This window comes from Charadrius vociferus, unplaced genomic scaffold, assembly GCF_000708025.1.
Source record: "Charadrius vociferus isolate BGI_N301 unplaced genomic scaffold, ASM70802v2 scaffold450, whole genome shotgun sequence".
Classification (NCBI taxonomy): Eukaryota; Metazoa; Chordata; class Aves; order Charadriiformes; family Charadriidae; genus Charadrius; species Charadrius vociferus.
The window spans coordinates 3,441,188-3,466,320 of NW_009646931.1; the positions used below are offsets into that span (position 1 = coordinate 3,441,188).

General features: G+C 40.0%; 1 protein-coding gene across 2 annotated transcripts; it reads left to right on the forward strand.

The window, feature by feature from the left end:
- Nucleotides 1–844: 844 nt before the first annotated feature.
- Nucleotides 845–15,983, forward strand: C1QTNF3 (C1q and tumor necrosis factor related protein 3). 2 transcript variants are annotated; one of them, XM_009894687.1, is made up of 6 exons: nt 845–1,028; nt 6,247–6,358; nt 8,966–9,120; nt 12,724–12,853; nt 14,331–14,430; nt 15,824–15,983. In XM_009894687.1, exons 1-6 carry the CDS (start codon nt 945–947, stop codon nt 15,981–15,983), a joined length of 741 nt encoding a protein of 246 aa, XP_009892989.1. In that variant the 5' UTR covers nt 845–944. The 2 variants fall into 2 exon arrangements, with proteins under 2 accessions (XP_009892989.1, XP_009892988.1); XM_009894686.1 differs by having other exon boundaries at nt 858–1,232.
- The last annotated feature ends 9,150 nt before the right edge of the window (nt 15,984–25,133 follow it).

A 25,133-nucleotide genomic window follows, 5' to 3' on the forward strand; every position in this document is an offset into this window, starting at 1 on the left:
TTTCTGGAGGATACTAGTGGGTGGTTCAAAAAATATAATATCGATATTATTATACATATATAATTTGATTCCTTTAGACTGAAATAAGCCCCCAGTACATTTATATTTACTTGGCAGCAAAGACATAAAACTTGGTTTGGCAGCTGCCTGTAGCAAAACACTGGGAACTCAAGGGAAAAAATACCGCCTGGCTGAGTAGGTTGAACTAATGCTGAGAAACGGGGCTCTGTGAATCTGAATTCAACCCAGTTTTTCAGAGCTACTTACTCAGTCTCCTTCTACCGTTGGCCAACTGACAGAAATTCAATATTTTTCTTTTAGTGAATGAAAAGCATAGTTAGAAACAGCCATTGGGTCAGGATCATATGCAAAAGCTCCTCTTGTGCTTTTGTTTCCTAATTGCTCTTGGAAGGATTTTTCGGACTGGGCTGACGCAGTTGTGTGTGTGAATTTCCTGGCAAATAAGGAAGGTGACTGTGTCCAAAAGACATTTAAGAGTGTGAATTCACAGCCTTTCCATGTCTAATCAAGGAGCGTAAACCATTAGCCACATGTTCTCCATTTCCATCACATTTTTTCACACTTAAACAAAAACATGCCAAAGAAAAGGTGCTACATTTTTTAATGCCCCCAAATAGGAACCACGGGAGTCCGTTAAATGCTGTGGTCATTTCCAGCATACAAATCAATTTTCCTTGTGGTGGTGAAGTGGTGAATAATGCCTGGTTTGTTTAAAGGAGCATGACTGATTTTGGATGAAGGATCCTGTCACTTTGGCATTTTTAGTTTTATTTATTGCACGCAACCATATAAAACCTGGTACTGGTCTCAGTGCCAGGCTTACTAGTGGAAAAGCTGAAAGGACCACATAACTCCTGGTGCAGCAAAGAGGTTCTCCTTCTGCAAGGCATTTGCTGGACTGCTGAAAAACTATTTTGAATAACATGGCAGAGAAGGATTTCATCATTTGGCATCTACTGGCTTTATTTTTTCTTCCATTTTGCCTGTGTCAAGATGAATACATGGAGGTGAGCAGAAGATCTTATAATCCAGTGGCCAAAGTATTGCAAAGTCACCACCAGACTGGCCATAAAGGTTCCAGAAGCAGGGAAATATTGAAACAGCGGAGTCAACTTATAGAGTGGACTGTTGATAATAGCACTTCTACAGACCAAAAAGTCTTGAGACCAGAGGTAGATGATGTAGAACTGACTACCTCAGATAGAGTCCAGGTACTCTGAATTAATCTTCTAAAGATATCTTTACAGCTAATGAGATTTTTTTTTTTTTTTGCTAAGATTATTAGTGATATATTTATGAAATTATTTTTATTAAAGTTGTGTATTGGTCTGTATCCTGTTGGGTTGCTTTATAGGATCTTTTAATGAGATGGTAGAACCAGCAGTGGTTGGGTACACTGGTTTCAACACAGACAGCAGCCCTTTGTTTTGCTGAAACTGTGATGCTGTTCAATCATATATCCTGATATACAGTCTCTTAATTATTTCAAGGTAATACTTGTTTAATATATGAAAGATTTAGATTCTGTTAACTCATTTGGATGTGAAGGAAAATTACAGAATGTATAGTGGTATTTGGAAAGATTCAATTAGCAGAGAATACTTATTAATGCATATAAAGTATATTCTTTTGAGCTCAAGACAAACATAGTGAAATTCTGAGTGTTCAAAAGTTTTATTCTATGGAATAGCTTGAAAAATCAGACACTAATGTAATGAGTAGATTCGAAAAAAGACTCTGAATGAACCTAAATCATCTGTAGTATCTGCCTTTTAAATTGTGAATCTTTTTATATCATGTATATGGCATTTTAGATATTATAGTCATTAGCTCACAGCAAAGGGAAAATCGCATAATTTGATTACACACAAAATACTGCAGTCCAAATTTAAATGGAAAAATCTGAACAGCAGAAGATGAAGCTTTTTCTAGCACTAGGCAAAACAAAATTCTGCTCAAATGAAGTTTTTGTTGATTGATGTTTTCTAGAAACAACAAGAACATGAGTGTTTTTTTCCTATTGCTGATACACATGTTTGAGTCCTATATAGTTCACCTTTCATCATTTGTTTTTTAAAACGCTTTCAGATCAAATGATGGTATTTTGAATTCCAAAAATCATGGGCATGCAGACAAGTGTTGAATAATAACGTACTTCATGATAAGCAGAGAGGAGATTTGATTTTAATCCTGTCCTAGGCTTGAAAAACTGAAACATATCCAAGTATGGGAATAGGTTTAATACACCACTATATTCCCTGTATTTAAATTTTATAGTGCTTTGCATTTTGTATTTGTTGGGCAGGAGTTATATGTTCCTCCAGTGCACTCAGCAAAGTAGATATTTAACTGTAGGGATGTTAAATTGCACTTGCAGTATATAAACAGTGTAAACCATCAGCTGTATAGTCCAATGAGCCAGCTAGTGTGTGTTTATCTCTTTATTGCAGAGAGAATTTTGCAGCTGCATACCACAGGCCATGTATTATTGGTACTTAAAGCAGACTCCCCTTTAACTCAACATAATTTCAGATAATGCAGCATTTAATACAAAAATTACATTTTTTTTAGGGACAAACGTCCCTCACAGAAGTGTCACTGTGCTTAGGGTGCATGTGTCTCTCATCAGAGACTTTAACGCAACATGTTTGGAGTTGCCTGCTGCAAAAAGAGGCTGTGACATTTAAAGTGAGCCCAGTGAGTCCAAGTACGGCTTATGGCAGTCATCTACCTGCCAGACCCTCTCTCAGAAGCAATCTTTGCTGGGGAAATGATGCAATTTTTGGCTTACTGAGATGAAATGGAGCACTAGCAGATGCATGACAGGAATAATCCATCACAGAGGGGCTGACGCAATAGGTATTTTCCATCTCTAGACTCCAAGGTTTTCCAGGCAGAGGAGGAACAAAGGTGGCACGGACATGTTTTAATTCATGTCAGACTTCTCTCTTTCCCTTGAATTATCTGAAAGCTGTTTCACCCCTAGGTCCCTACTTTCTTAGTTGCCTTAGGTCTGGCTGGATAATTTCACCCTCCTACAAAAGTGTGTTAACGGTCCCATTCCCCGTTATGGAATAGAGACAATAGCACTGGTCTCTGCTGCATTGGGTACAAGGCCAGTTTTCACGCTGTTGCTAACTTATGTAAAACATAACGTGCATTTCTCAAGCACAAGAACTCCTAGTGACGGGGGAGAGCCATGCCAGACACATTCTTCCTTTTCAGGTTGCTCTTTGAAAACCCTCAGGTACCCCCTCAACCTACTGGTGTTTTACCCTGATTTTGGTGATTTTGGTTTGTTTATTTTTTTGCTAGAGAAGGGGCATGGAAGGCCTTAGTGCCCACAGTCATGCTATTTTGCGTTCAGAACTGGAGCCAAGACTGGTGGATGTACAACACTCATCTCCTGCACAGTCTTAAGACAATATAACAGAAACCAATGAATTTAATTAGGAAGTGAAAAAGGGCTCGATCTCTAATTATGATTCATTCACAGCTTTAAGTTACAGGAATTTTATAGACCATCTGTTGCCTAGAACTGCCTCCTACATACTAAATCATAGGAAATTCAGCAAATAGCCTCAGAAATATTTCCAGTTTTCTGTCTGTATTAGGATATCAATGTGACAGATGCATTTCACAAGCTCCTAAATCATATTCTTGTTCTGAGAGCAATGCCAAAGATTCATTGTGTGATGAAATTTATGTGCAAACGGCTGCACAGGACACCTTTGGCAAGTAGGTTGGAATTAATCTCTTTGTCCCATTTGAGTGTAAGTTTGCTTTAGGAACAGGTTTTTCCTTTAAATGTACTCTTCATGAAGTTCTCTGTTTTTAGAGATTAAGAGTTATCCTGAATATTCATTGTTCTTGGCGGCTGACTGTGAACATTTTTTTCCTCCTAGTCAAAGGATCAGTAAAGATAATAAGTCAATACTACTTTATGACTTACATAAGTAGCTATTTTGAAGTCAGTGGAACTGTTCTCATGCAACCAGGCTGGCAGGACTTGCCTCATTTCACATGTAATAACCTGCTGAGCTTTTTGAGAGGTAAATGCCAAACAGCATTCGGTTATGACCAACACTAGTATCTATTTTATGATAACATAGCTGGTTAGCTAATAATGTCGTTCAAGATTTTAGTGCATTGGGTAAAAAACCAAATCTTACCTGCACAGAGAGAGTCTTACATGCAGTCCAGTTTGCTGGACTCATGCCTTCCTTTACCTATAATCCAGAGTTCTGTGTCTTTGGATATTTCTAGGCTCATACGACTTATTTGCTCTTGACAGGTATGTATATAGTTTGCCTTCTCATTTAACATTAATATGAAGCACTATCAAAAAAGAGGTGGAGATTTTATTCTCAGTGCAACACTGAACATTATCATTTCAGGTGGTGCAAAATGCTTGTGCCATTCCAGCCCTCTTGTACTTGGCTCCCCTTCAAGGACTGAAAATGAGCTAAAAGCAGGGCTACTTCTTCTCTCATATTAGGAAAGCTTTAAACAGTGTGTCTGGTGATTGTCAGTTATGTTCTTCCTAACAACTGGGAGAGATAAAACAGCAAGAAAGATACAAACAGGTTCTCCAGGAACAGACAGTCCAAAACAGGCAGAACTCATTTTTCTCGTATAATATAGACCTTACCCAGAATGAAGGTAAAAAGCATAGTATTGACCAAACCCTCATAAATATGAAGTCATTCTGCCCATTGGCAAGTCTTAACATTTCCATAACTCTTTGAATATGAAGCATAATGGCTGAGCTGTCAGGTCAGCCTTTATTCCCATGGTAGATCCACCATTGGAGGTTCCAGCTGGAGAGGGCATGTGTCTGTCCCATTGGAGGAGCAGCAGTATTTTGGTGTCATGAAAAGGGTTTTTTGTATCCATAAACATAAACTCCCAAGCCTCTCAAAATTAATGAATTCTGGTGGTGGTGGTGCACTTGGTATTGATCAAAACACGGGCAGAAATCTTTAGTGTTTCAGATTCAGCCATCTGATGACCTTGAGGGCAGGAATATAGCACATCTCTATGTTCATTTGGCAGCTCCCATCACACCAGAGGCTCATTTGCTGCCGTTACACCAATAGGTCTGCATCAGGCAAGTAATTTGACGATGATAAAGATGAGTGGAAATAAAGGGAACGAAGACAAACAGTAGAATGATCAGAGAAAAGTAGCAGTAAGATGGTGTAACTATCCCCCTTCCAGAATTTAAGAACTGCAGATTTGCAGCTCAGGATAATAGCAAAAAATTGTAGGGAAAAAGAAACAAAGAGGGAGAAATGAGAAGAAGGTAGAGAAATAAAATCAAACAGTGGACCTCTACCTCAGCTGACTCTTTGGAAGATTTGTGACCACTAAATCACTGCAAGAATGAAATCAAGCCAGGATTGAGTGAGAATCCATTAGTGTAAATACAACAATTTGGGAAAGAAAAGCACTGAAACAAAACTATTATCAAACTATTATTCTAGTAGCTGAGCTGTGTATAATAAACTCATTAGTTTGTTTATGCTGCTATATTAGTTTCAGCATATAAGCAGGTTTTCATAGTTACAAACCCACGACTACAAATAGTCAAATATCCACAACACCAAATAGCGTGGTCAGTTCAAATTCTTGTAATGTATTTTTGCACTTTTTTAGGTTCTCCCAACTTTAGTAGGCTGTAAATGTGCAAGTCCAGGGCCATGAACAGGAATATGCTGCACAGACATTTTTTAACATCTCCTTTGGGCGGTCCAACTTAGTTTTGTTTATGTTTAGTGGAGGACAGTTCATTGCTGAAGGTCAATGAAGTCCCTTGTGTCCTACCACTTGTTGTACATAGGCTTGTTAGTCAAGAAAGGTCAGCTGAAATGCAGGATTGGTGGAAAGCAGGATAGGAAACTAGCTGAAATATTCATCTAACTTTCATTACTTGGTATTATTTTATTTTCAAAACTCTTGCTATTTGCCAGGACAAGTTGTTTGTTTTTTTTTTAATATTCATATAGCTCTTCGAACACTTGAAGAGCTGTTCTCTTAAATCTTCCAATAATAACATCTTCAGGGACAACGCAAGTATGGGAGATTTCAGGCCAGATAAGAAATGTTTTGAAAATTTAGCAAATATATAAACAGAGAATATATAATGAAGACCCTGTAACCAACATGCGTATGATTGATGCCCTCCATGAATGAGCTATTCAAAGCTTATTTTTGTGCACTTAGCCCCCACAAACCGGGCCGCAGAATCCCGACTGTAGCTCCTGCTGCCGTGGTGACTTCGGAGTTCGACTGTACCAAGGGCCCCCAGGACCTCCCGGACCCCCTGGGATGCCAGGTAAAGATGAAGTTTAATTGATTTTATGATCGGTCTAATTGCAGGCTATAAACTACAGGCTGTTCTATGAAATATCAGAGAATGGTCCAAATTTCAGTATTTGGGGACAGATTCAGAAACAAGTTTTTCTATAATTTCTGGGGAGACAGAGATTTTCAGTTAGACTCTAAAGTCCTTTCCAGTGAAAACCCACTTGTTATTAAAATTCAGCTTTCACAAATTCATACTGAAAGTAATCTTATTACATTTCTAGGGCAAATTGGTCTCTCAAAGCAGCATGAAGCTTCCATTAAAGTTGGAAGAACTTGTTCCCTGGAGTTGATTATTTCGATTACCTTTGAATATCCAGCTATGCTATTGTGTACTGTATTCAGGAGCTTTTTTTCATCTAGCATACTGCTAGCCAATGTTTTACAGAGACACACATAACTCTATTCTCTCATAGAAGTGTCTTCTTTTCCTTCTTTCTTCTTGTCTTCCATAATAAAACGTACCTTTTTTTTCCCATTAGAAATGCACACAGAAGAGTAGGATACACAAGGAAAGGGTACACTTCCATCTGATAATTGGTGTGGAAAAAGAAGAGGCTAGAGAAGGGAAAAAGATAGATAGTTAGTTGCACGTTGGTGTGTTTGTTACAGCAGCTATCTTCAGGGATTTGAAAATCACCATTCCTAAAGCAGACGTATAATGTAAATGAACATGTCACTGACTGGCAGATTTGTCTCATTTTCAAAAGCTTACATCTTTTGTTATCACAATAAAAATGCATTTTCACAATCCTTCTGTCTCACAAATGTACTGACAGCAACAGACATGACAGATAACCATGCACAAAAAAAATTAATGTAGTGATTTTTGGTAGAAACAGTTTACAGCAACAGGTAAATCTGACTGTTATGAAGTTAAATCTGAGTGAATGAAGTGTTTAAAGAACTAGCTTCAGTTAGCAAAATACAGAAATAAATTGTTACTTTGACATATTTGGGGTATTAGGCAATATAAGGTCATAGGCGTATTTAGTATTAGCCTGCTGTTAACTATTCCTGCATCAACCCTTTATAAAAATACTACTGACCATTACCAAAGAAAGAGAAATCTAATCTTGTGCAGAAATATTGCATTACATACTAATAAACTGCTAACTTCTTAGGAGCGGGACATAATTTTGTATCCAACCCACAGTTTGAAGGCTGCAGTGTACATACTGGTACACAGCCCAGTTCCAGCTCCACCCTTTCCTCATGCAAGGATGTATGTCAGTCACACCTTCTTATCACCACAGGATGCCACAAACAGGTGGCCAACACCAACCTTCTGCACTCTGGAATTTCTCTGTCTCCTTCATGTGCTTGATTTCATACCATTGTGCCCATAAGGGGAACAACAGCAGCTGCTTTTCCCTTGATTGAATCAAATGTTGCTTGCAGACTTCTGTTCTGAACTGGTAGAAAAGCAGTTCTGGCTTTACGTGAAGGACCATTCTTGTTATTTTTAAGAGTTATTGATTTCTTTATCCAAACAAAAATTTGCTTAATTTCTTCCACAATTTAGCTTCCTTGTTTGAAGTAAATTTTTCTTCTCAATGCAAAAACTCTGAAGAATCACTTAATCATTAGATTTTATGTCAAACAACACCATTCTTGGAAATTTTTAATCACAGTGACTAATCAGACAACAAGCAGAGTGGCAAAGAATCTATTTTCAGTTCAGGAGGAATTAGAACAATGACGACACTAATTAATCCTCTGAGTAATTAATTGAAAGGTCAGGTTTTTGCTTCAGGTATGCATAATAACGACTCAGTGATTTTAGCCAACTTTAGAATTTTGTCAGTTGCATAAGACGTTTGCTCAGTAATTTTCTCAGTAAACATCAGAAATTAAGTAATACTGCAGATGCAGATGCAGGAATATGTTTTAATAATGACCCTTTTTACAAGAAACCATCTCAGAAAAGCTTAATTATAAAAATTTTGTCTTTCCTTAAATCTAGGAACATACAATCAATCAACCCCTTGAAGCTAACCAGCACCCTGAGAATGCACCCTCTCCCGTTTTTGGCACAAATGGGTCATTTAGCTAGTTTTAAGGCTGCAGACATTCTTTATTTGTGTCGACGTGTTTTAAAGAGAGGAAAAAGTTATTCAAAATTATCTTATCCTACCCTAATTAACCTAAATTATCAGGAAATAAGGTTTTACACAAAAGGAAAAGCAAGAGTGCTTATGCAGGCTACCTGGGATGTGTCAATAGGCAGTGGCTTTTGCTTTCCTTGAGCCTCATGTCCACCGAGGTCTTGCCCTTGCACATCTCCCCAACAACGCAATGACTTGAGACATCAGCGGTTTATACAGCAACACCAAGGTAGCATGAGGGTTCACTCTTAAACATCAATCTACATTCTTCTGGAAATGTGCTCATCAAAACCTTCACCTTCATCTTCACCGTGCTGCTGTTTCTTATCCATCACAGCTCAATCTGGGTTTTATGGGACTGAAAAGTCCATGTGTTGCAAACTGGTGGAAAAAGACAGTTTAACAGTTATCTGTTAAAATATGCTATATGAAAGAATTGAAGTTAAACAGAAAGCTCTGTTTCCTTTAAGGAAATCACGGAAACAATGGAAATAATGGAGCAACTGGCCAGGAAGGAGCCAAAGGTGAGAAAGGAGACAAAGGAGATATGGGACCGAGGGGAGAGCGTGGCCATCATGGACCCAAAGGAGAGAAGGGTTACCCTGGGATTCCCCCAGAGCTACAGGTACAAAATCTCTGACTTGTGTTGGCTGCAGTGCTTCTCAGGTTATGGTTTTCTTCTCTGAAAAACAGCACCTAACTACTTAAGAAGCAAATCCCCCTGTAGTTTAATACAATGAGAAACATACATAGCCCTTGTCACGACTGACAAATGTGCTCTGCCAGATCTTCCTGGAAAAGAAAGACATCAGGGCTTAGCCTTTCTTCAGAGCAAGAATCCAGCTGAGAAATGGGCAGGAAGAAACATATATGGTTCCCTTTTTAGGGCAGAAAGCCAGTATCTGGGTCATTAAAGAAGAACAGCGGGGACTATCATTTTTCTGTCAAACTGTATCACATACATAACAGCACTTCCTATGGCATACGAAAAGAGTAAAGGAGTCACTCAGGCCCACGCCTCTCAGGTCAGTCAGGCTTTGTGAGATTCTCAGAATCATGTGTATCCAGTTCCTCAAAGTATGGGGTCAAATCATCTGAGCACAGACATAAGTCCTCAGGTTTTGAAAAATACGCTTCAGTAGCTATCTGTGGTTTTGTATGTCTAGATAACTTAAATATGTGGAGAGGCACGTAGGTTCTGCCTATGAGTGAACTACCCAAAAATCAGATGAGCATTAAAGCATGGGTTCAAGCCTGAGCTGATAAGCTCTGGTGGGGGATGGGCTATATTTGTTTGGGTTTAACACTGCGTTGGCAAAGTCCCATATTTTTTGCATTAGAGCTTCTTCCTGTCCCAGGAATCTGGCAGATAGCTTATGTGTGTATATATATATATATATATATATATGCAGTACAGTGGAGTCATGGTGTAGTCCTGTTCTTAATGCAACCAAAAGTAAATGGGACTTGGATAACTAAGACCCTTGGTTGCTGTTGCAAAGGGGATTTAAGAGTTGTCCGCACTGTAAACTGCAGCGTAGCAATATATCAGCAGGTTATCTGAAATAGCAGGAAGACTTGACTATCCCTATGATAGTGCAGCTCAGGTGCTAAAGGCAAGATTTAGGTGTGTGGCAAGCCTTTAAGATGTATTCCTCCTGGTCTCCAGCTGCCACTGGGGAAGGTGCTTCTGCCGGTCAGATCAGCCAGCCCGGTGCTGGGGAATCCTGAAGCACTTCAGGCGGCACTAGCTGCACTTGCATGGGCAAGGGACCGCAGTCAGGTTCAGCTCCAGAGAGCCTACGTGTGAGGGAAGCATCTAAGCTCCCATTACAATTACTGAGGATCTAGAAGAGAAACTCAGCTTAATCTGGCAGTCACTGCTGCTTTTGGGCAAATGGGACTTCAGACACCACAGAGTATATAGATCTCCAGAAACCACAAGTGAGTTTATATCCTCACTGACACATACACACTTCAATGGAAGCAGCTTAGTATTGATCTGATTCATACCCCCCACACCAAGCTCACCACACAAGGGACAAAATGGAATATAGCAAACATGCCCAAAAAGAAATCCCACTTTCAAACCCTCCAACTATTGGGAAAACCGAAGTTCTGACCTCTTTACAGATCTACACCTTTTAACTGAAGGATACTGCTTCCCAATAACAATCACTCATATATATTTTATATTGTCATAAACGACATGCAAATTAACAGCAAAATCAACAGTACAACCAATGTGTACAGAGTAGGAAAATGGCTTTTTAATCCTTTGCATTGTTTATGTTTGAGTTCTCCACCCTAGGTTGCATGAAGACGGGATAATTGCACGGAATAAAATTCACAATGAAAATAGTTTCCAAAACTACTGAATTTCTGTAATAAAGCAGAATTATTTTAGTATTCTTAAAGAATTAACTAGAATTAACATTGCAGTTAAATACCTTAAAAAAGTACTTGTAATTACATTTGACATAAATCCTTTTGCAATTTTAGAACGAGCTATCAGCATTTTTTTCTTACATAACAATAGTGGTAGTAATTTAATTAAAAACTGAATAAGGAAAGAGGATGAATAACAAAAGCTCATATTGCAATACCTATTTTTAAGTAAAATTCCATCACAGTTTTTAACAGATGTGTTTAAAAATTCTTTACACAGTATAGCATATCATTCCTTGTTAAAATCATGCTTAAGAATTTTAGAGCACGGGTAGGTAGAGGAGAAAGCACTTTTGAATACAATACTGTATTATTATACAGGATTATTTTGAAAGACTTGGCATGTCCATTGTTCATCTGCTACTTCAAAATGAGACCTAGGGAGAAAGGACATCTTTTTCAACTCTTCCCATCAGCCAAGAAAAGTAGCTTGGGGTGAAGGAGAATGTGAAATGCAATCTTGACCAAAAGCAATAAAATCCATCAAGCTGCCATTGCAGCTGCTTTCCTTTAACACACGATGAACTCTGATGTGATCCTGGCTGAGAAGCAAGAAGTTAACAATTTGCCATCATAGCAAATGCATCCATGCAGGGATAAGGAAAATCAGCCCAAGCTTTCAGCTTACACCTGGAGCTCCTCAAATTACTAAGCAGATGGCTAATGATTTCCATTGTTGGATATGGACTGGCATTTGATTTTGCCTGTTTTGGTTTTGTTCCCATTTGGATCTTAAATCAAAAGAAGTTTGGAGTGTTTTCTTTTAATAGTGGTATAGCTGGAATCTCGTGAAAAATGTCATTTTTGTGACGGGCAGTAAAAACTGTAATTGAACGCTTCTCATCGAAGAAGTTAAGAGATAGAAATAAAATGCCAAGTCACTGTGTGACCTTCCCGCACCCAGGTGCAGCAATTTTTCTTGCACCCAGCTTACTGACAGCCAGATGGGGGGGATCACAGACTCACAAGAGATAACCCCCTCCCCTGCTCATGCGAGAGGGCAGGGTCATTCCCTGGTATCTTGCTGAGGGTAATCTGAATTGTCCAGTGTGCGAGGTTTTGCACTGCTTCCTGGAAAACATTCTCCATGGCCAATACGTCTCTCTGCAAGAAGCGTAACATGAAGTTGAAGCAGAGTTTTCACTTAGTATCTGTCCTCTGTTGGTCTCCGCCACCCTCTGTTGTCGTGACTGAGGGTACAGGGCAACTGGTAACAGAGAAAAAGCACTGAACGTTGAGTCCCAGCAACTGCACTTCTAGAGGACCTCTAATAAACGTGCTTAATGTATCTCTGAAGGTAGTTAGCAAGAAATGCTAATGTGCATGGATTTTACCAAGCATTATTTATTTTGCATGTTAAATATTTCACAAGTTAAAAGCAATATCCAGTCTAAATGCATTGGGGAATATATAAAAAATAATTAAATCACTTTTGTTGGAAACACCACCCATTTCAATACCCATTTTCTGTTTCATTATTCTAAAGAGACTTAAAAGTAAATAAAATCCCAAATGAAGGTCCTGACCTGCAAACATTTGCCCATACACTTACTTTTACAGTCATGAATAGTCCAATTGAATGTAAGAAGCCTAGTCCTCTTCCAGTTTCATTCAATGGGAGCTTTGTTACTGGAGTTTAATGGCCTTGGAGCAGGCCCTAGAAGAACATCTCTGTCAGGAAAATAAACAGACCGCAAATACAGGAAAAAATTCTGTAGTTGATTCCTCTACACATGTGCATTTCAAGAACGACTGCCTGAATAAGAACTCATTTTTGCAGGTCGCATTCATGGCTTCCATGGCTACTCACTTCAGCAACCAGAACAGTGGGATCATCTTCAGTAGTGTCGAAACCAATGTTGGGAATTTTTTTGATGTCATGACTGGGAGATTTGGTGCTCCAGTGAATGGTGAGTGTTTGCAAAACAAAATAATGCAATTCTGGGAGCTATAGGGAGAAGTGTGGTCAATAATGATGAGAAACTCGTAAGTGCCTTTGCACAAGGCACTGATGAGCCTCACTCTGCATAGCTCTTGCTACCTAATTTCAGGAAAAAAGAAACTGGAAACAGAGCAAGACAAGAGAGGGCTTGCCAGCAGCAAGACTAGTGCTGGCACAGAGACAGGAGGAAGAGGCATGGCCAGAGCTGGGGAGAGAGCAAAACTGTCTGCTTTGAGACTTTTAGCCCTTCAGCTGCTGTAATGAGTGGCCTTGACGTTGCAACAGCAGCATCTTCACAGTTGCCTCCTCCACCTCCTGCCGCCAGTCACTCTCTTCATCTCCATGTTGCCTCATGCCAGTTCAGCTGTGAGCTGGACTGCAACAGATGTATGGCTGGAAATGAGGCATTACATTTTTTCCTGAGTTATTTTTCAGCTGCATCCATCCCCCATCTTACGCAGCTGTGGTGCAGGAAGAACAGAAGAAGATCAGGGAGGCAGGGCCACAAACGAAAACATGGCTAAGCAAAGTCTGAAAACAGATTCCTCCACGTGACCTTTCTCACCCTGCCATTTGTTTACCCACTGCTGTGGGAAATGATATTAAATCAAATAAAAGTCAAGCTCTTCAAGCTTTCAGTAGCACATCTTACTGACAGTTAGGGGTGTGTGTCCTCACAGCGGCTTCCTTTTGAGGTTCGTGTATAAGTGGATGTCAATAAACTTTGACCCACAATGATTTAATGACTTTGATGCAAACTCCAAGCTCCCATTGCAGGGTCAGTGCCACAGATTACCATTCAGGAACCAGGAGCTTATTCTCTCACCTGGGGGAGTCTTGTAGAGCTCATGACACATAACACAGTTGCACTGACATTGTTGGTATCTTTCAGACAGAGAAAGAGCTAAAAAGAAAAAAGGTGATGGTAAGTGTGTGTTGTGTAAGAAGAGGAAGTGGTGTGTGCATTGTTCAGGATGTGGTACAGCCAGGTGAGGCGCAGTGGGTGCTGTTAAAACCACTCATGCCCTGCCTAACCTGGGCGAGATGCTGGGTGTCTGCCAGCCTCTGAGGCTGAGCCCTGGCTGGCCTGGAGGCTGCTCTTTTGGGAGAGGGCAGGAGCAAGAAGGTAATGAAAAAGGGTGAGAGAGGGGTCCCTTGACTCAGCCTCTGGGAAATCTCCCTTTCAGTGAGAAGGAAGGGATGAGTGGTCCTGCCATGTTCAAATACAGCCATTTCTCTGGAACAGCATGTGGCTGAACCCCTGCCATATGGAGAATAAAAATGAATCAGATTTTGGCACACTATAAGCAGAAGCAAAATACTCACTGACAACTGGAAGGTAACTTTGGCCTCAGCTGTTATGTTTGCTAAGTGAGAAGCACAAGTCTGTAGCTTGAGTACCTTCCTCTATGAAGTAAACATGTTGTATTTGGTAATCTTTTCAGGGGTGTATTTCTTCACCTTCAATATGATGAAACATGAAGATGTGGAGGAAGTGTATGTGTACCTGATGCATAATGGTAATACTGTTTTCAGCTTATATAGGTAAGTGAAAGGCCAGGCCATTTTAATGCAAAAGACACGTTTACACAGATGTGACAACTTGTTCGCATTTCAAGAAACATGAAAATGTTCAGTTTTAAAATAAATTCTGTAGGTTAAAATAACCAACAAAGGAAATCTACTGTATTTTGCCCACCTCCACTTGCAAATTTGGATCAAGACACAGATCCTGGACCTAAAACTCAGCCTTGGTCACAAGTTCCTCAAAGCTCAGGGGAATGGAATTAGCACTCCAAGTCAGGGTTGGAGTCCAGTAGTAACATGCTGTCATTCTGCGAAAACACATCTTCATCTTCATTTTTCTTGTCAGACTAGTAAACGTCTTGTTAAAGATTAGGGAAGAGCAATTCCCTTCAAAGGTGGAGAGCATTTAAACTGCACTATAAGAATAAATAAGAAGCAAAAGTCCTCCATTTACTGGCTTTGTTATCATTAGCACACTTGGAATAAAAAATTTCTGAACTCTTTATGTTAGCTGGAGGATAGTCAAAAATGGGTTTTACTTCTAGCTTCTATAAGGACCAGGTGAAGAAGCTTGTAGCCAGCTGGGTATCTGAAAAAATATGTGTTGGGAAAAACTATTATTTCTTTAATACCAACCAGGGGTCTGATGCTTCTCTCCTGAGCCTGAATAAACTAACACAAAAGCGTACATTGATCACACTGGATTTTAGGCACTTAGGTGATAGCAGGTTCATTTAAGCTGGCAAGGCTTCCTCAAAAGCCCGAACCTGAAGCACCACCAAACGGTGCTTCATTCCCACTAGATCTTTCCTGCAAAAGAAAAAGTGCCCCATTTTTTTCCCCTGAAGCACTGATGTCAGAAAAGGCAACAGGTGGAAGAAAGGGAACCAACACTTAGGCAAAGCCAGCAAGTTAACCCACATCAAACCAATAGACGTTCCAATGAAAGGCCTCAGGATGGAGTGAGCCGCCTGTCTCTGCCCACTGAATGTGCCGGGAGCACAGGGGCTCATCTCACATGACAGTCCTGACCTGGAGGCATTTAAAATTAGCTGGGAGGAATTCAAGGGAAAAAGGGCATCACAGGAAAACTGGCGTGTTGTGATGAATGCACAGAGTTTTATTTTAAACAACAAATTTGTTCCTGCACCCTGGAAAAAAACACAGAAACTTCCAGAATTTCAGAAAGCAATGAAATGATGCAATTGGGTAAGGTGCAAAATTTTACTAGGAGATCAAATGCAGAGAGATGCTAACATTTCCTCATAAAGCTGAAAAAACATTGCCAAGCCTTTCAGGGAAGTTTTGCTCAGGATAACAATGTGTTTTCTTGGATTCTTTTTTTTTAAAGTTGCTTGCTTGATCATTGTTGAGAAACAAAAAGCTGACTTGTTAAAATATTCATCCTTAGCTATGAATCCAAAGGGAAAGCAGACACTTCAGGAAACAGCGCAGTGCTAAAACTTGCCAAGGGAGATGAAGTTTGGCTGCGAATGGGAAATGGAGCCCTCCACGGGGACCATCAACGCTTTTCTACCTTTGCTGGGTTTCTTCTTTTTGAAACCAAGTAAAAAAAAAAAAAAAAGAAAAAAAAACAAACAAAAGATGTTTATCTGGGGAAACTTCTTTTTTGGAACTGGTATTTTTCTCTGGACTGTGGAATAGCATGACAACATTGAAAGGTCAAGGCGGCTTGTTCTGATGCAATGCATTGCTATTTGTGTATCAGAGATGAGCTACATACTCATAGTTGACACACTTACAGATATATGGAAGATGGGTTCTATCTAGTGAATAATTAAATGTTGCTATTGCTCTCTTCTCCAAAGCGACTGAAAACAAAGGAAAACGAATTTAAATAACTTAGCAGTTTGCACAGTAAAGTCAATTTTGTCTGTAAATATACTTTAGTTAAGTATATGTCAGGAATTGAACAGCTGATTCATGTTTTTCTATTCACTTATTCAGTTCTTATTACTTGTTCATTTAAGTTTGCATCATGGAAACAGGCCTGAATGAATTATAAGCAGGCTCAGCTGAGACCAAATTTAAAGGAAGAAGCATTTACTGAACTAGAATGAACTTTACAAATAGAATTAAAAAAATGTGAAAATAAAGATGTCAAGGATTCAGGTTTATTGCATTCCCATCTCAAACCTGTGAAGATGTATCTGGTGTCATTTTTCATAGATTTTTAGTACCTATTTATGCTCGTGCTCTCTCTCTTAAAAAAGAGTGGTAGTAATTCTTGCCTTAGTAGTAGCTTGAAGCTAAGGTAATTTAGCCTGCAGTGTGCAGGGAGGGGATCAGACAGAGGAACTGTAATGTTTCTTCCTAGCCTTCAAATTGTTAAAACCTGATGTAACTGAATGCAAGGTGTCAATGCAGGGCCCTATACGCTGGAGAAGTGGGGATACGCCAACAGCACAAACAGAGAAACACACACTTTGTGGAGTCTGGAGCTCCTTTAGAAGGATGCACCTCCTAATATTACATATTTACTTAACAGTGAAGTTGTTGATACAGTTTTCCTAGTGGCCTTCCAAGAAACAGTATTTCAGGAAAAGACATTGCAGCCTGGCCAAGCAGCAGCTAACCCAGTTCAATATTTAACTGGTGAAAGCAAACGCTGGCTGGCTCAGAAGTTCTGCTCACAGTTAAACGGGTCATTCTTCAACATTAATATTTGCCACCAGCTTTTCAAACTTTGGGTACCTGAAATCCTGTCTTCCCATTTTCTTTTCATTGGAATCAGCACCTAATATGCTAAGACAACCCTGAAGTTTGAATGTATCTTCTGCACGTTCTGGCTCTCCACACACAAGCTAATGAAATACAAATTACATTTTAACAGACGTTACACTGTAACCAGATATTACCTGCTATTAATATATAACAAGCAGGTGGGGTTAGGAACGCATTTATTTGAGATTCTTTTATACTGGATACAGATACCTGTAGCACGACCATAGAGCAAATTATTGAGAATCTGCCCTATGACTTTGTATGTCCTTGTACATGTTCCTAGTGCATGTAAACCACATCTTGCAATGAAAAATACATGTTGGTACTTGATGATTATGACTTGTGATTTTTACATTTTATGCATCAACCACTGAAAATATTAGCTTTAATGAACTGTCATCCAATGAGTTCTACTGTTTCTTTATGAACTTGGATCAGGTTTGCACCACATAGGTCTTCAAAACCTGAGACAATGTCATTTTAATAAGCATTTAAGTAAAATTCTGGCATGCCTTCAAACTAAAACCCACCCACCAGGTAATCAGACAATGTTATTCTTTTGGTATAAGTGCACAAGTTGTATGAGATATATGACATCATGAGCTAATGTTCACAGTAGGAAAAATCTTGAAAAAAGTATTTCTTGTTGTGTTAGGAATGTTTGCTTACTTTGTAACACATACATTTATCCAATAAAGATTAATAGATATAAAATTATATTTGTTTGTTCATATCTATATTTACCAAGGACCTTACCATTTGGGGACCATGGGGATATATTCTTCATATGTATTTCCTAAGCATTCATCTTGCTACTCAATGGGAGAAATCCAGCACCAAGGGTCAAAATTTATTTATTTTACATGTATATATATACACATAAAATTTAAATCCCTAAGGTTTCCTTTGGGAACTTAATTTTCCTTTGTGGCATGGCCATTTTATTCCACTTTGGTCAGAATAAAGCACTTAGAAACTGTCACAATAATTTTAAGCTCCTTTACGTTCTCTCTCATAAGGGCCATGGCAAAAGAAAGTCCAGTTTTGCCATTCCCGTTTTATGTTGTTTTCACAAGTTTTGTGCAACTTGGCTCGCTAAGAGCAGAAAGCAGCTAAGAATCACCACAAAGGCTTCTAACAAACAAACAGCAGCATGTTATCAGTTCCAAGGTTAAAACTGAGAGGTTTTTTACATCAAGGTCGAAACTTCCTAGGTTTTGTATGAAATCTCTGCAGTCTTTTCTCTGCAAAGTTATTGCATGCAATCTCTGCTGACTGAGTGTTGTAATACTTGACAAATAAATTGTTAACTTGCATATTAATTTCAAAGACAAAATGTCTTCTGTAGAGACTTTTGTCCTCTGTTATAAAATAGGTGGTATCTTGTAATTCGTGTTATGAGTGAGAAACCTGGAAACTCAAAAGCTGCAATCTGGAGTATACTTAATGGGTTCTTGCCTTTGCTAAGCTGAGTCTGTATCTCTGTCTCCCACTTCATGAGCTCCCAGATTTAACCAAAACTTGGCAAGAGCTGCAAGCCTCTGCCTGCCGCAGAGCTGTGGTTTGGTAGGCGATATTCTGCCTCTGTGGTGGGAGTTGGCACCCTCGCAGAAGAAAACACTGCCTCACACAGAGACAAGCTGAGCTCAGCTCTGTGTGGAACACCAGCCCCCACTGTTGGTCCTCCCTTCCCCCGAGACACGGGGACCGCTGTCCTTCCTCGTGACACCCTTGGAAAGTAGCAGCTCTCATCCCCAGCTGCATTAGGAGCACTAAGGGCTGCATTTTGTAAAACAGGGCTGTGTGCCACTTGAGAGATGCTGGTTGGACCCTCCTCCTTGGCAGAGGTAAAACACAACTTCTGCGAGAGAAGAACATGAACTAGAATGAAACCTAACCGAAGGAAAGCGTCTTAGGTCTGGGTCCCAGTTTCTGGAGTGGTGCTTAAGGAAAGTGGAAAGCAGCTCAGTTTACTCTAATTAGAAATACTTGAGGAAAAAAAGTTGCCTATGGTTTTACTTTCAGAGGCTAGTCCATGGCCTGAGGGTGACTGAGTTGACTCTGAGGAAGCAATTTAGACTGATAACAGTCCCACTGCAAACCTTGTGAGCCAAAGGGAGGTCTTCAAATAAAGTAACATTTTTTCTAAAGGGAAAATAAGGAACACACCCTTCACTCAGATCCTTCATCTTGGATCCTTTCACCCATGAAATTTTGCATTGAGTTTCCTACATTACACCCTACTGCTTTCTGAAGTGGTTTTTAATAAAGGTGTTTTTTATTAAAACTGTATTTTCTCTTACTTCGCTCACATTATTAAAATGTTTTGTGCTCAGAACCAAAAAAATCACACGAGGACAAAACACGCAGGGAGCTGCTGAGTGGTGTGTGAAAAGGCACACAGTTCTTCGTTTTGGTGAATCAGCAGCAAAATTTCTACATTTTGCAGTTAGCTCTGCCTCAGCAACCAAAAGAAATAAAAACTGTCAGTGGTCAGTTCAGATTTAAAAATCTGAGGCAACAAAAGGCATTGTGAAAAGCAGTGCTCCAGGCTGGATGTCATACTCCGGTGCCAGTGAGGAAAGACAGAAACTCTGGAAACTATCTGCATCAATTAGAAGAACTCAAGACAATGTGCACGCCTTAGTATGACCAGGTTCCCTCTTACAACAACGGGCAACAGCTTCTTTAGTCTTTGGGCCAAACCACACAGTCCTAGCAGGTGTTAGAGCGTCTGCAGTCCCATGTTAATTTTTATTATCAAATGAATTCCTTGAGGGAATTATTCAGCACAGGAGTAGCAGCAGAGAACATCCATACCTCCCATGCCTCATCCCCCTGCTGTCTGGTTAAATTGATACTAAAAACCAAAAGAGTGCCAGAGTCTATTCTCTTGCCCAGAGTTATCACCTGGCTATGTTAATGCTAATTAAAGTCTCTCAGCCTTCACAGCAGGGTGTCTGCTTGCAAAACTGGTCCCTGGCTTGCACTAACTTTCAAGCAGTACTCAAGAAAAGTTGGGAAGATAACTCCTTGTCATAGACTAAAGGCATTCTCAGGACGGTTCTGCTAACGTAGTTGTATAACCCATCAATTTTGGTGACACGACACTAGAATTCAGCAACTACCAGACATGGAAATTCCTGTTGCTCTTTAATTCACTACTCTGTACATCATCCCTGATTACCTTGTAGGCTGAACAAGGACTGATAATAGGTGTGGGAAGAGACTGCTGGTATCTTGACATTGCAAATTCCTGCCAACAGGAGTGAGACTGGTCACTCTTTTCTACCACTAGAGTGATGAAATCAGCGTATCAATTTTGGCATGAAGACTGTAAAGATGACAGTGGGACAGGCTCAGTATTGTGCATCAGCATTTGAAACAGGGCAGGGCATGCTCCATGAACACATTCACAGAACAATAAAATCCATGTGGGGCAGGGTTTTATTAAACAAAGATAATTCTTGTGCTAACTGGTGAAAAATTGCACAAATAGAGTTTTATCCTTCTGCTTTTCTGAAAACAATCCAGCAGATGTGAAGAATTCCACAAAAATAAGTGTTTTAAAAGAATCACATTGTTACAACACCAACAATGGAAATATCCATGTTAAAATCATCTTTGACATCTTAGCTCCTGCTTCCTGTGAACGTGTCTCACAGTATGTTCTTCCCATCATATAGTCACATGTTATTTCTTAGCCTCATCCAGCAGCAATTATATGATGCTTACTGAATAAGGCACGGGCCATATACTGGAATAGGATAGCAAGAGATGAATATAGAACAGTTTCATCCAGTAACTTCATCCAAATGTATACCTAATGAAGCACCTGAAGCACCAGTACTATAGAAAACAGAGCAGAAGAACAGAGCAGCAACCATAAAACTCATAAACTCATAGCAGCAAACTTCATTTTAGCATTTTCTAAGTTTCTAAGACCTTCATGTTTCAATCTTAGCAATTCTTTGAAAGAAAAACAGTCCATACCCTCACAGCACACTAAAGTGGATGAGAGTCAAGGAAGTCCGTAAGGACTGGAACTTCAGACCGGGAGATGGGAATTCAGAGTTTGTGCCATTCTGCCATGTGAAAAGTCTTGCTCTGCATCTGAAAGTGCTGGATGGAATTTAATTTGCCTCCTGTTCATCTTTTAAACTAGAAAAGAGTAAAAGTATGACTGTTTTGGACAAAATCTTTCAGCTACTGCATCATTTCAGATGAATGCTTTCTTCCCTCCAAGACCACCAGCTTCTCAGAATGGTCCACATTTGCTTTCTCAGATTACCAAAGGCACACAAAATGAACATGAATTAGGTATGCCATAGCTAAGGCACAAATAAATGGCTCATGGACAAGGTGATGGAAACAGTTCATAAAAACAAAGGCTTATCAATCCATCACACCAGCAACGCAGGAGAAATTGTCTTTAATGAATGCAGTGGACAATGCACATGACCAGCACAGAGCTGAAGCTCAGTATCCAGGCAAACAAAATCTGGGAATAACCTTGGTCTAGAGTTTCCAGACCCTGCAGTAGTGGTTAATAATAAACTGACAGGAAAATATTTATTTTCTACTGATTAGCCAAAATAAAGATGAGCTCTATAAAGCCACTTGCCATTCTCTTCACCTAGTGCATTCTTTTCGTGAAAGCACAGTAATACCATAAGCCGTGACTCAAAGGAAAAAAGGTGAGTATTTTCGTTCAGGTACAAGGGTAAAGGTCCAAAGTACAGAAACAATCATCACAGGCATCAGCAATTTGTTCTCTTACTTTAACAGGGTATTGGGGCAAATTTCTGACACTGTGAAAGTTAATGGAAAAGCTTGTTCATTGCAGCACGGCCAGATCATCACCCCACTTACTGACTGGAATAACAACTCACAGTGTTATTTCTAGGATATGTCAATTTTAATGAAGTAGCACAAGACAGTTTATATGATTACTTTCTGTGGATGAGACTAAGCTTTCATTTCTAAATCTGTAAATCATAATCTCAGACATAGGCAGATTCTCAAGCACCGTGAACTCACAGCTGCTTCAGAGGGATGTATCAATCTCAGGACAGACTCACTGTGGGGCTTTTTTCTGGTGTGTGGTGGGATGCACACTTAAGAGACCAAGAAATAATGAGTGAGTCCGCACTCACACAGCAGCAGAGAAACACAGAAAGGCAAAGAGATGCTCCAAGATGAAGAACCTGTTGAAATTGCAGAGATTAAGATGCTGCATTTGAGAAGGGCTTTGTAAGAGGGACAGTGTGTCACAACAGCACACAGTGTGAGGTCAGAAACGTGGACTACCACCTACACTGTCTTTGTGGATATCAAGAAGTGTTATGAATAGAGGACAGCTTCTATTCAGGCAAGGGATAAATGAAAGCTTCAGGATAAAGTACCCATGCTTGAGACCTTTGATAAACTTGGGAAACAAAAATACCACCATAAATTTCATGAGAATCTTTAAAGTTCTCAATTTCAGATTAATGCAGGTATCTTTGAATTGACTAAAGAAGTTTCTCCCTTAGTGGTGACCTACTACTTGCATTTTTAGATAATTATAATTATCAAGATTTGAAATATTATGAGATGTGAGCAATTCTTGCCTTTTCATTTAACAAAACCAATATAAATATATTATGATACCACTATCTCTTTAACTATGTATTAAGATGGACTAAATTGTAAACAATATACATGTGAAAGGAGAGTATCAAGGTTATGTGTACAGCTATAAGTTCACATTCCTGGCTTGGGATTTTTCCAAAGGACTGAAAAGTAAGAGTAATTGTAAACAACAAATCTGATACAAAATGTAGACAACGAATCTGATACAAACTGTATAAGTCTGGCATGCGGTGTGGCCAGCCTGTATCACAGAAGTGCCTGTACCTCAGCAAGAAATGTACACACAGTATATATAATTTCATTTTTTTAACACTGACTGTGAAATACACCGATTTCAGTATAGGAATTATATACATTTCACAGGATGACAGAGATAGCAGCTCACTGACGTAATTCAACCAAACTCACAAAAGCAGTCTGACAAGGCCACCCACGCTTGAGTTTCAACTTCAAACCAACCTCCTTTCCTATACCCATTGCCTCTGCAGAGCTGAATTCATACATCCACCTACTTGCTGCTGCATATTAATGATGCATATTAGATGGTATCGCATATATAAGCACTGCACTGTTTTTACCGCAAGCCCATGCTAGGGGATGGCTCCTCATTTTTAACATATATTTTCTGCCGGCCAACTTGCTGCTTCAGGAGAGTTTGCTGGATTCAGATCATTAGCCTCATCTCTTGGATAATTAGAATATCTGTTTCTCTCTCATACTTGTTTATTTCTTAGCTTGTTAAAATGCAGTTTTTCAAAGTGGATTTAGTGCTCATAAAACAATGCTCTCATCTCCCTGAAACTGAAATTATTTAATAAGGTCCTGACTCAAATGTTTCTGCCATGGGGTACCCATTGTAATGGTGGATGACAGCAACAAAGCAGGTGCAAAGGGCTGTTCGCTTAAACCCCAGCAAAATCCAGGCATTATTCAGTGTGTGATTATAGTGTTGTTTGGATGTGGTAAAATAAAAAAGCATCAGGTGAAACGAAAGAAGGTGACGCAACAGAAATTGCCTGTGCGTATTCAATGCAAACTCCAAGACCCAAAGGTGAGAGGGGACAAATGAAACTGAAAATCCTTTAAAGAAGTACAGTGTCCCAGTAACACGATGGTAACTGTGGAAACAAATCTTTATATGGAATAGTGTCTTTAAGGGAGACAGATAACACACAAAACATGCCAGCTTCATTTGAATGAGAATGCACAGGTTTTTCTTTCTGCCATTTCTTGTGGGTGGCAGCAAGGCACTGGATATAATCAGTGCCTGTATTATAGGACCAAGTGTCTACCTGGAAAATAAAGGGTATTCTGGCAATAGACCTCTTCTCTCTGTTATTGCAGAGTTAGAACAAATTCTGCATTCACATCTGCAGCCTTTACACATTTCTGTAGTCCAACTAATTTAAAGAAATAAATAAAATGAGCATGGAATTGACATCAAGGGCCTCTTTGCTCTGCCTCATAGCCAGCAACCCTGAAATACTGGGAGCAGGACCTGTGTTTGAAAAGCTGTGTTAATGCAATGCCTGTTTCATCACCTCCCCTGGATGGATGTCCATGCCTGTGAGCAGCCTAAACAAAAACAAAATGACTAAGGCCTCCAGTCAAACATGGCTGCTTTTCTGGCAGCCTGCATTAAAAGAGCAACTGTGCATGAATGCGGGCTTTATTAATAAGGCCAGTCCGATTTAACCAAGCACGAGCCCCCATGCTCTGCGCAGGGGAAGTGGTGACGCTGTCAGGAAGGCAAGAGACATTTCTGGCTGAAGCTCCACAACACTCTTGGCCAGCAGAAGCCCGCTGAGCTGATGGACTCCATGGTGATGGATCTTCCCTTTGGTGGCACCACTGATGCGAACGGCTCTGCACGAGCCAGCTGCGAGCATCAAGATCTTGATTAAAAATCTGTATTTATTTAAGATGCCGGTGGCATACTTCCCACAAGCGGCCCTGTGCCAACCAGATTTAGCAGGGACAGTGTAATACCACTACCCCAGCGGGGCCCCCTGCCCCTCAAGGAGAGCTTACAGCTGCTCTAGCAGGAGCAACAGGACAAGACAGCCGAGTTTAAAGGCACATCTGGTGAAAAAAACCCACATTTTTTATCAGGGGGATATCCTGAAGCGTGACCCGGGGACGCTGAGGTGCACGTGAGTTTGGCCCACCAGGGGAGGCCCATGCTGGGGCGCTGCCATTAGCCCCCCTGTAAAACACGACGGCAGCTGATGCTGGGGAGGTTTTCCGAAAACTAGGTCTTGAAAAACCACATTCTTTGCCGCCTGCCCGACCCCTAGGAGCAAGGGAATGCCCACCGCCTGACTAGAACCCCACGGCCAGGG

What these genes read in the sequence shown, in the direction of transcription:
- C1QTNF3 (XM_009894686.1), top strand. Translation starts at nt 945, where the DNA reads ATGGCAGAGAAGGATTTCATCATTTGGCATCTACTGGCTTTATTTTTT. An exon ending in CTACCTCAGATAGAGTCCAG is followed by an intron (nt 1,233 to 6,246) that starts GTACTCTGAATT and finishes TTGTGCACTTAG; the next exon opens with CCCCCACAAACCGGGCCGCA. An exon ending in ACTGTTTTCAGCTTATATAG is followed by an intron (nt 14,431 to 15,823) that starts GTAAGTGAAAGG and finishes ATTCATCCTTAG; the next exon opens with CTATGAATCCAAAGGGAAAG.